The sequence below is a fragment of the Rhipicephalus microplus genome, unplaced genomic scaffold (assembly GCF_043290135.1).
Source record: "Rhipicephalus microplus isolate Deutch F79 unplaced genomic scaffold, USDA_Rmic scaffold_66, whole genome shotgun sequence".
Classification (NCBI taxonomy): domain Eukaryota; kingdom Metazoa; phylum Arthropoda; class Arachnida; order Ixodida; family Ixodidae; genus Rhipicephalus; species Rhipicephalus microplus.
Genome location: NW_027464639.1, coordinates 887,558 through 899,602, shown reverse-complemented (window position 1 = coordinate 899,602; position 12,045 = coordinate 887,558). Strand labels below are relative to the sequence as shown.

Here is a 12,045-nt window from a genome sequence, read left to right as displayed (position 1 = left end):
CAATGCATGCATGGTAGCCAATCATTTTACGTAATGCTGCATTCATAACGATGCATCGGTCATTGGTAGAATTAAAAATTAAAATGTTTTGTTGGTTAAACCAAATTGCTAATACACACTAATGAGACTTAAAAACCAGTCGTAAAGCTATCGCGCTAAAAAGCAAAGCCTGTGTCACAAGGAAATTTTTCTCGCGATCAGGGCCGACTTGCATCTGGCTCGATCCAGATCAATCGCCCCTACAATGCCACTTGCGATTAAGTGTGATTGGGATTGATATGATCGTGGTTTCATGACGTCTGCACCAAACATGATCTGGACAGGTTTTTTGCCGTGTAACAGCGGTCAGTGTGGATTACAAAATCCGATTCGGATTGGCCCTGTTCTCAATGAAAGAGCCCACAAGGAAAGACACTTCAAAGTGCAGTCGCGCATTACGGTCTGTTAAAAAGACCGACAGAATGCTTAATTTAACGCTCCCTCGATTTTATGCGGGTGACAGACGCCCAGGCACTAGCTTTCTAACTCTCCGAAAGCAACAATCAAGTGTTGCGGTGTTTTCGTCCATCGTTCCGCATCGACGGTGCCGTTCATTTCAACAATATTGTTAGAGTGTGATCCTTATGCTTTCGTGAAAAAATTCAACAATTAGCATTAGGCTTACCAATGCTGCTCCAAAATAAGTCTTCGGTGACAAAATGTGCGCTGCAAACCTTCATTGGCGGCGTCACAGGCTTGCCTATACGGAGCTTCACCACCCACTTCTTCTTGAGTCGCACGTCCAGCGGAAACGAATGAAGGCTTATCTCATCCTTCGCCGCTCTGTTCGTGCACTGAGGCACGCAACACATCCTGTTGCTTTTAGATTTCTTTGCCCTCGCGTGCATATATATATAAGTGGTTATAACAGAAGAAAAGAAAAGTGCCGACCCGTAACTGTCTCTCCTTACAAGGACACCTCAACAGGTCAGCACAGGAATGGGGTATAGAGAATAAAAGATATAGGAAGGGAAAGATTGAAAAAGAGAAAAAAAAGAAAGGCGAGGGTCATTCGTTCTGCTTTCCGCAACGGACTCGCAAGCCCCCACGCGCCATGCACAGCTGACTAGGAAAGCTCCCAAGGGCCGGAGAGGTATCGTCATCGAGAGGAGGACAACGGATTGATTGGCGCGTCGTACAAAGCGCGTGAAGCACTCGCCGAAGCGCGTAATCTCTGTACGGAAAACATTGTGGTCCGTAGCACTCACTAATACGAGTCCAGTGGACAGCGATGGAGAGGCACTAATGTTCCTTCAGTTCACAAGCGCTCAAATAGCGCAGAAGTCTTGAGGAAGGTGATGAGGCCAGCTTGCGCGCGCTTCACCAGGCATGCGTGCGCACGGGGAAAAAAAATCACATCAACAGTGCTGGTGCAGAGTCCCAGTTTGCTGTAAGCATCGAAGAGTGATCTGCGCGCGTCCGAATACTCCTCACACTGGAAGATAATGTGATGGAGTATTTCGGGCTGTGGGCAATGACGGCAGTTTGGGTCTCCACGTCCCGACTGTCTGTGAACCCGTTCCACCGTGCGGTAGCAGCCGATGCGCAAACGAAGAAGGAGGGCATGCTTCTCTCTCGAAAATCCAGTTTTCGGGAGTGGGCGTGGTGGCTGCCCTGCCGCAACTTGTGGGTCCGGGTGGCGAGCGGTGACGGAGCACCGTGTGCGAAGCCTTGCTACGTCGAATGTGCTCACCGCTGAGAGGTTCCCGGAGAGTGTGCTTCTTTGGCCAGCTCGTTGGCCACTTCATTGCCGGATATTCCAATGTGCGCCGATATCCATTGCAGCATAAGATCACACTCTAGGTCCTGCACTGCTTCGAGCTTTCGCGCGATGCGCGTGGCAACCGGAGGTTTGCGGGCGTCCTGCGCGAGTAGTTGGGGAGCAGCACGTGAGTCCGAGAGAACGGCAGCCGACGTAACTCTCAGTTGAATGAGGGCATCGGCGGCGAGGTCAAGCGCGGCAAGTTCGGCTATCGCCGACGATGCCTCGCAGGCGAGGCGGCACTGATTGTGAAGCTCCAGTGAAGGCACCACACACGCAACCGCGGCACACCCGTCGTTCAACACTGAACCGTCAGTAAAGACGAGGAGTCGTCCCGCGAGAAGTTCGTGAAAAGTGGCAGCAGTTTCGTGCCGAAGCGCACACACTGGCGTCGTCCGCTTGCTTGCCACTCCCGGTAACCGTGTCCGAATCTTGAAAGGGCGATGGTGGCAGGGCGGGGCACTATAGTCATTCACATCCGGTGAGCTCGGGACGAGGGCGTAGAATGCCGCAGCGCATTGCCCCATCCATGAGTACGGAAGTGAGGAGAGCCAGAATACCAGCTGCTGTCCGTGGCGCGAGCGTTTCATACGCTCTATGTGATTTAGCGCTCGAAGATCGGCCCGGAGTTACAGTGGCATGTCGCCCGCCTCAGTAAGTGTTGGGCCGATTTGAGATGATCTGGGCAAGCTGAAAAACTGGCGAATCGCGATACGATGCGCTGCGTCCAGTGTCTCCCAGTTGGAACGCGTAAGCGCTGCGAGAGGAAGGCCGTACAAAATGCGCGCCGCAGCCATTCCGTTGTAGATGCGAAGAGCTAGGGACGGTGTGCATCCATTACCGTGAGCAAGGAGCGCTCGAGCGGCGGAGGCGACCCTTCACGCGTTTCGAAGCTGGTCGCTGACCGCTGGTGACCAGTTGAGGCGTTGGTCCAGCTGCACTCCGAGGTAGGTCACTCGCCTCTTCCAAGGGATGGGGATTGTTTGGAGAGTGAACTTCGGTGTGTAGCGCTGGGCGCCATAACTGGGGTGCAGCAGCATCGCCTCTGTCTTCGCCGGTGAAAGCGTCATCCCCCTGCCCATGATGAACGCGTCAATAGGATCCAGGACGGTTTGGACACTGGGGCGAATACACCGGCCACTAAGCACAGGTCCCGTCGCGAACACCGCAATGTCGTCCGCGTAGACCGCCACGCGCACTTCACAGGGAAGAGCACGGGGAAAGTAATCGTCGATGCCAGCCAGGGCAAGGTTGAACAAGAAGGGGCTGAGTACACTGCCCAGCGGAACACCGACACTCACCGGACGCGGCTCACTAAGGACTCCACCGACGCGCACACGCATGGTTCTGCCGCCGAGGAAGGAAGCGATGTACGTGAAGAGGAGACCGGTCACTCCGAGATCGCGCACCGCGTTCAAGATGGTGGGGTGTGGCAGGGAGTCGAATGCCGCCTTGATGTCTAACAGGATGAGGTACCCGGCCTCTCCTTTGTGCTGTGCCTCCTGTAGCGTTGCGATGACGTCGGCAAGGGCGTCGACAGTAGCACGCGAACGGCGGAAGCCACACTGCGAAGGCGAGAAAACATCCATTGCCTCGGCAATCCATTCAAGTCTCCTCAGTGCCATGGCTTCGAAGAGCTTGCCCGCTGCGGAGGTAAGGGAAACAGGGCAATAGGACGCTGACTCCGAGGCGGGTTTGCCCTTCTTGAGCACGGGGATGACGATGGCTTTGCGCCACTCTTGCGCCACTATCCCCGTGCGCCACACGTCGTTGTAGGCGGCCAAGAGCACTGGGAGCTGGGACTGATCGATGTTGCGAAGCATCTGGTATGTCACGCCGTATGCGCCTGGCACTGAGCGCCGTTTGCGCGACGCCAAAGCCAGGCACAACTCCCCGAGAGTGAAATCCTCAGTGCATAAAGCACGTACTTGATTGCGCATGCTGGTGGTGAGGAAAAAGCGGCGAGGCTTGTACCACTCTCGACGATGGTGCAGTGGGAGTTGGGGAACCGCGGGCAAGCTTTCAGGAGCGCTGAGGCGGAGTGTGTCAGCCAGTAGCTCGGCCAAGTGCTGGTAAGTGAGACAATGTGCAACAGCGATGGCGAAAGCTGGGAAACGTAACTAAACGGGGCAGAGAACGGCACTGAATATCCTCCACGCACGCGCGGAGCGTCGCGGGTCGTCCAGCGTGACGCATAGACTGCCCCAGGAGCGGTCGCGTCTTTGCCGTGCGTGTCGGCGACACACCGCGTCAAGGCGATTATAAAGTGTCCAGTGCTCCTTGCGGTCACTTTTAGTCGTACGGCGCTGGAGCCTCCGGCGAGCCGCGCATAAATTAAGAAGTTTTATGTCCAGAGCTGGTGTTCCCACTGGCACTGTGCACATGCGCGAGGCCGCTTCGACTCAGCGGGCGACGTGCGAGAAGTAGGCGACACCGGAAGGTGGGGAGGCAGCCGAGAGTTGCCGAAAACGTGGCCAGTCAGTGACAGTGTATGTGCGCGTGCCCGCGCGGCGCCGATCAAGTGGCTCTAGGTGGAGGGGGTAATGATCTGAGCCCCACGTGTCTGCCTCCCTCTTCCATTCGTACCGGCAATGGTCACTCACAAGTGAGAGGTCTATGGCACTGCTTTTTACGTCGCGACGGACGAAAGTCGGACAGCCCGTATTTATAATAAGCAAGCCTGTCGCAGCAACGGTATCCAACAGGTCTCTGCCTCTGCAGTCTATGTGGTCACTCCCCCAAGCCGTATGGTGCGAGTTGAAGTCTCCACAGATCACACAGTCACCTTGTAGGCCACGCCGCTGCCGTGTGGCACTGCCCGAGGAGCACTTTAACCGCCACACATTCAACCTCACTGCACAAGGTGTCAGAAACATCAACAGTGCAATGTGAGAGTCCATTGCGCACGTAGATGGAGGCGTAAGAGCGGGCGGGAGGATGTGTGTGGTCGCAGCACCCATCTAAGTCGCAATCGTGCACTTGACACATCGCTGTACAGTGGTAGCTCGAGTAACCAGTGAATCTACATTCGCTTCCACGTACATAAGCCTCCTGTAGTGCGACGATGTCGTACTCGTTGAGAAGCAAGTACTCAGCGAGCTCACTGTGACGGCGGCGCAAAGAACGACAGTTCCACTGAAGGATGCGTGGCCGCCGTGCACAGTTTTTACTCGCCGTGCTGTATCAGAGCTTGTTGCGTAGCCAGCGCTGCTATGCAAAGCGGGCGAACCGGACAGTCGCGAGGGAGGAAGTCTAACGCGGCACGAACTGCGGCCGCAAGCACCGAGATCACCGAAGAGTTCTCTGGAGCGGTGGTGGTGTTCGTTGATGCATCAGCAGTAGAGCCACCAGTGGCGGCCGCATATGAAAACCCTTCTCGAGTGGCAGAATTGTGTGCCATGGGGTTGTTCTTGCGAACAACTGCAAAAGCCTCGTGGCGTGTCATGGGGCGGGCCGATTGCGGGCGGACCTCTAGTAGCTGACGCTCTTGTTGCCAGCGAGGACAGCGGGGTTCTGTGGGCAGATGGGTGGCGCCACAGAAGATGCAACGCGGGCGCTGCGCGGTGCAATCGGCACGCGGATGTGGCCTGTCACAACGCACACAACGTTCATGTGCGGTGCAGGTGATGTCCGTGTGGCCGTAGCGACCGCACCATTCGCACTGCACAGGACGAGGGCGGCGAGCACGAACCGGGCATCGTTGTTTGTAAAATTCAATGTCCTGTGGAGGTTTCCGTCCAGAGAACATCATCACGACATTGCGTCCGGATCGCGTGCATTGCAGTACAGGGAGCTGCGATGCGATGTTGTCGCGTAGTTCCTCCTCCGTGAATGCTGGGTCGACATTGTGGATTATTCCACTGCAGGTGTTGGTTGACGCCTGCCTGGCACGCACGGGAATCTCGCAAATGTCGGAAACTGCGAGGAGGGGCGCGAGCGGTGCTCCCGCGGCAACGTCGACAGCGATAACATTGCGGCCGAAGTTAATTCGCACGTGGTGTGCCTCCTCAACTGCCACTAATTGTGCGGCCACTAATTGCCTCTTGTGTCGCAGACGGAAAGGAGGCTTTTTTTTTCTGGCGGTTGGTCTGTAGAGCACGGTCTCCAGCTGGGAAGTAGACCCAGGTCTCGCAGGTAGCTGAGTGGGTGGGGTACATTTTTGGGTTGATATCGCAGCTTTTTGTACCCCCTGGTTCTTCTGCCGTGTGTTGGTAGTAGGAACCTGTGGTTCACAGAGTTTGGTGCCATTTGGAGCCCCTGTGAATGGCAGTGAATGAAATGGTTCCTCGGGCGGCCCCAGCACACAGCTGTTGCGAGCAAGGGTGCGCGGCTGCGTTTCTCGAGATGCGCTGGATTTGTTTACATCCCGGCGTAGCTGGTTAGGTGGTCTTGAAAGAGGTGTACTCGGGACCGAGAGGAAAACTTGTTTTTCTTCCTCGGCTTGTGCGGTAGATAGGGCTGCCTTTCCAGGTGTCCCTGTGTCGTCAGTCACCAAAGGGGAGGAGGAGCCCTGCTCCTTCTGTTCCGGGCTGCTCTCTTCTACAGAGCTGTTGGGAGAGGAGGCCGGCGTGTTGTGTGACCACGACGAGGAAGAGGTGGGGGACGACGTTCAGTGATGGGGGAAGAACCACTGCTGGCTGCGTCGCTCTTCTGAGGGGAGGGAGACAGCTCACATTCTGTGTTCTGGGTAGCCAACCTCATTACTGCTGCTGGCTTGAATTCCTGTCTCCTGGCACGGAGACCGGTTCTGCAGGATGGCGGGCGTCCCTAAAATGGCAGCGGCTGCTGTCTGCCTTCTTGTGACTGAGCGCTTTTTCGGTAGGAAGTTTTTTGCCCGTCGTGCGTGGAGCCCAGAACCAGCGTTGCTCGCGGTCTGCTGCGGAGGTTTGAACAACAGGCTTGTGGCTGCTTTCAGTCTCCCTGCCCTGGTACGTGCGCTGGAGGTAGGTGAGGGACGCGGCGGGCTTGGTCGGCCGGCCGTTCCTGTGTGCAAAACCTGTGCCGTGGTTTTGAGCGGTAGGCCGCAGGCATTGGCTCTTTCTGCCAAGTCGAGAGCATAACCTGACGGGAATCCCTCAGGCAGGCCGTCTGCCATTAGCGATGGGATTGAGGGACCATCCAGGGTGGTTCCATAGAAATTAAAGTAAACAATGATAAAAAAAGAAAAAAAGGGGGGTATTGAGAAATCACATGCTAAACCTTAGAGCCCTAAAAAGGGCTGCACTCGAGAGTGCTATTCAAGGTTTAGACGAGAAATAAATACGCCTACGGGAGTGAGCAAAAACTGCCAAAATCAAAGGACTGGGGACGGGGAAAAACACGTCTGCTCCGTGCGAGGCTCTCCGCGAGGCCCGCGTGCATGACAGTTGGTAAGAAATGAGAACCCCGCCTGGCTCCACTCTTCAACTGATCATCTCTGAGATTTCGCTCTCACCGGCCGCTACTTGGCGCGACCATCCGTGTGCATTGCGAATGGCATAAGGTCCCTAGATAAAACAAGTTTCCAAGGTAGCGACACCCTCCCTTCTCCTCCTCGCTTATTTGCCTGGAGCGCCGCCTAGAAGGTTTAAAACTTTCATCCAAAAGCGAATGTTTGGGTTCTGTTGCTACGGTGAATAGATGTAAATGAAACAAAATGGAACGAAATAAGACGTAGAATAAACAGTTAGCTTTATGAACATAAACGGCACAACACAAGAGCAAGCGGGATGTGCGTTACTCAACCGGTAACGTTGGGCAGTTCTATACTTTACACCACTAGCCATGGCGTCTCGCGTAGTACATTTTAGTTCCACGGCCGCGGTATTTCGTCCAGTTCTAACTAGTCCACTTCTCCGATTGTGTTTTGTTCGTGCTGTGACACAGTGAACGTGCTTCGTGCTGGATCCTGTAAGTGGCCACAGGGCGTGACGTTGTGACGATTGATTACAACCGGCTTGTGCACACGCAAGAGAAAAAAAAAACTATGACCAGACTGGTACGAACACTCGTCCAGCAGCACTGCGATGACGTTTTTTTTTAAATGTGCCCATTTGGACAATCGTGATGCCAAGTGATTCTGATGCGGTGCTGGGAACTTCCTGAAAAGTGAGAGTTTTACTGGTGAGGTGTATCGAAGCAGCGCGTTTCGGCTCAAGCGGGAACTGGCCAAGAGTGAAATGTTTCTGAAGGTGCGTTGATTACAATCTACAGCTGTTCTGTATTAAGGTCTTCTGTATACGTGCATACCCACATGTATTTGTACCAACTGGCATGCACTAGACACGCATTAGACACGCGCCCGGCGTTTCAATATAAACCGACAAGTGAACTCGCTTTGCAGATCCGCGTCGACATACGTTGACGGAGTTGCACGAAAGCATTCGCGTGAAATGGTTCATAGTTGCACTTAATGGTGCGCTTCATCTCGGAAAGCACGAGGTAAGTTGAAGAGAGCGAAACCATTTTCTGTTGTTTACGGCAACGCAGCATTGCTGAAAAACGCAGATATTGCAATGAACGAGCATGGCGAAACAATCATTGCTGACGTAGCGCACACCGAAACGCTCCTCGTCTTCAGTTTATGTTCTGGCTACGATTTTGTCTTTGGTCACGGCGAGAATCCGGCTGGAGCCATATGCGTATGCGTACTCGTTTTGAACCTTTTGCATAATACTAAATAACACCACCAGCCATTTGCAAGATCACGTGCAAGTAATGCACCAATTACAGACGCGGATGGTAGAGAAAAAGAGGAGTAATCGATAGAGTGAGGAGGACGGCTCGAGAACAATGAGTGACGCTACCTTGTTTCATCTAGGGACCTTAGAATGGCAGAGACTGCTGCGCCGTGCGGCGCTCGAGCCACCCCCACACAGAAACGGCTGCTGCGCCACACGGATGTGACGTCATGCATTTTCCGGTTAGGCGCTTTGTTTGAATAGTCGGGAGTGTGTAGCGGTACGTCTAGACATAACGATAAAAGCAGGTAAAATTACGCCCAAACGAAAAAGTGAACAACAATGTTAGTTAGGTTTAGCGTGACAACAATAAAAAACAGGCTTGTTTGCCATCTCAAACTGATCGGCAGCTGTGGCGTAGTCATTCTGCTTTTGGACGCCGGTTGGTGCAGACGCTGGATGGAAAGCTCGTCCCGAGCAGCGACAGTGGCCGAGCCGGCCGCGGTACAGCGTCTCCCCTCGTTCCAAAGGACTACAGGCATAGAGAAAGAAGAAAAGAAGAGCGGACACTCCGCGAAACCTGGCCTCAGGAAGTGCGTCACGACTACGTAACGAACTAGTGCTCTCACCAAACGTCAGAGGGCGCAAGCGCAAAAAAACAGTTATAATCAATGCAACAGAATTGTTTTTACAAAATAATAATTATACGCCCAAATTTGGTATGTTCTTTATACATAAAAACAATTTATTCAACACACCTTACGCGATTATTTTTCTTCAGCCGTACTGTCATAAACACCATCTACCCAGCGACAAGCCCATGCAAGACTGACAGCGAGAAGCTTTCGTCGCTTTCGTCAACGTCGGCTGCGTCGGCGTTTTCGTGCGTGAGATAACAGGTGAGGCACATTTCAAGCGAAGCTTGTTGAACGACATGTTGTTGGTCTTGTTGGGTCATTTTTTTCAGAAAACGGTTACACTTGCGCGAATAAGACACCATGCAACAAACATAGAAAGATGCACACACACACGTTGTGCTTCGAGTGTGCGAGTTCGTTTCTTACGTGGCGTCTCATTCACGCAGTTGTAACCTTTTTCTGAAGCTTGTAAGGACTGGGAGGTTCGCTAAAAAGAAATTTTGTGGCTCTATGCGGCGGCTAGACGGGAAGATTGTGCAACGTATGCAGTATAGCAAAGGCGGCACGGCGTCAAGCCGAGGCGACGCGTGCTGCGTCTGCCACGGACGCGAGCGTCTGTGCGTTGAGCGTAGCTGGGCAGCTAGGTCATAGGCTCGGTGCAAAATATTGAGAAGCATTCGCTGGGCCTCGCACGCTTCACGACGCGTTTCCCGAAGGCTCGGAACACGAATAATTCTTGGTGTGCCGGAGGCAAATCTGGACTAGCCAAGTGGCCATCTTCGTTTTTTCGCTAGCCTTGTGCCACTATTGCAAGCTGCTCACAAATTTTTTTGACGTTTCCAATATAATTTTACCGCATGAATTTCAACTACGATTTTTTTCCCAAGGTACTGCTGATACTGCGTACGTACGAAGGTGTTCTAAAGTTTCCAGGCCGCGATACCATTGCATTACAAGGGATAGCGGCCTGGAAACTTCTGAAGATCTTTGTACGTGGTCTTGACGTATATCTTTGCAAGTCAGAGTTTTATGGGTCAGAGATGTATCACTGGTTTTGTATTGTGCATCGATTAGCTAATCATTCAAAGAGTTTGTTGGTACACTTATGACGTGCACATATCTTTTTCGTAATTTGACAGCGAAGCATCCACTTACTAACATTTTCAGACCGCGCTGACGCCATGCCGTCCAGCGGTCCAAGCTACGGCAGCTACTGCTGTGTATCGTGGTGCTTCAACAATGGCAGAACCCACAAGAAGCCTGGGACGAGTTTCTTCCGCATACCACTGGACGGCAGGTGTGTTAAAGCTTTTGTATGGTTTGCATGTCTTTAGGCTTACTGTTCGTACTTGCTCAGTGAGGGTAACAATAGAAAATCACTATTCAAGCACTTCCCCTTTCAGGTGATAGTTCATTGCCAAAGCAGGATGAAAGCATGGATGCAGTATGCTGGACGCGATGATCTCCTTAGTAAGCCGGCCAGCCTATTGTACGCAACGTACAGGGTTTGCAGCGACCATTTTACTGCTGAAAGTTTCATGGACCCTGGGCACACAAGGCTTACAAGAATGGCTGTTCCCAGTGTGCAACCAGCTGCACCATGTAAGTGATTGACTGAAACTCAAATATGTGCAATAGCAGCCACTTGTATTGAATCAGTGGCGACAGTTAACCGTGAAGATCTTTGTAGCCGATGGAGAAGCCTCACTATAGTAGTAACACTTGGAAAGTCTTAAATTTTGTGAATTGTGGGCTATTTCCTTCCTAACAGCAGCTTTACATTTCTGTCGTATTTTGATGCTCTTGACCTGTGCAACGTGTTTTAAAAGACTTCAAAGGGCTATTTCACGTTATCTTCAAGCCTGAGTGCACATGTACGTATACCTTTCATCAGTGAAAGCTGCCACTGTTGATAATTCCAAAAATCACAAATTACTTGTTTCCTAGTTAGTGCCTTCTCTTTTCTTCCACGTTCGACCAATTTATGCGTTTGAAAGAGCTGTTTAAGTTTCCCCATGCTAGAAGCTTTGTAACTTGTACCAACTGCACATATATGCAGGTTCTCTGAGCGTCGCTTCAAATAGTGACTGTGACATGGCTGCAGAAGCTGCACTGCAAGGTGCGGATGAGCTTCAGTTTGTGTTATTTTAAGCCTCTTACTGATACATTGTCGTAATTTCATTTCTTCAGGACCCCCGCAGGGGCGCCTGCGCAAGTAGGCGTTTGGTGTGTAGCGACACCACGGACCCGAGCTAACGGGGGAGTTTCGGCTCCCTCCCACGCCTAGCCGTGCGTGGCTTTGCCGTGTCCGGGGAAAAGGGGATCCTGGGGGTTGAGCCGATGCTGGGTGCTTGGACCTTTAAGGCCCCCCGGCAGAGGCAACACACCCCTTTGGCCCTGGCTTCACGTAGACGGCACCCCCGGATTGACCCGCCTGGGGGGAATCGGCAGTCGCCTTTTCCTGTCTCCCCCTCAAATCGTCGTCTTTTCTCTTATTTTAAATCTTTCCTGTCCTCTACTCTCTTCCGTTGACTTCCGTGTTTCCTGGCGGCAAGGGTTAACCCTGTGTGGCTGTCCTACCTTAGATACACCATATTCGGTTATAGTGGTGGTGTACAGCTGGCGTCTGCAGGTCCTGTGCTTACAGACCCTGCAGCGTCCCCTTGTAGGACTCCATGGTGGGTGGCTGGCGCCGCTGCCGAAAATAAACCTTTTCTCATGGCTAGCTCCTTCCCCCACTCCCTGATCGCCCTCAGAAAAGAGGGCGCACCGATGAAGTATTCCAGTTTTTTGGTCACCAGAGGGTATCCTTTCCCCAATTCCACGTTATCCACACTGACACACCCGGCAAACCAGAGAGAACAATTTCACCTTTTCTTGTTTCAAAGTCTTTGGCAGAAATCTTTGGCCCAGGATATAAAGCTTCGAGAATGGCAAGTGGTGACCT

General features: G+C 52.7%; 1 protein-coding gene across 1 annotated transcript; it reads right to left on the bottom strand.

Annotated features, from left to right (window-relative positions):
* Positions 1-1,728: 1,728 nt before the first annotated feature.
* Positions 1,729-2,328, bottom strand: LOC142790040 (uncharacterized). The gene has a single exon (XM_075885063.1). The coding sequence runs from the start codon at positions 2,326-2,328 to the stop codon at positions 1,729-1,731; it is 600 nt and encodes a 199-aa protein (XP_075741178.1).
* Positions 2,329-12,045: the final 9,717 nt, after the last annotated feature.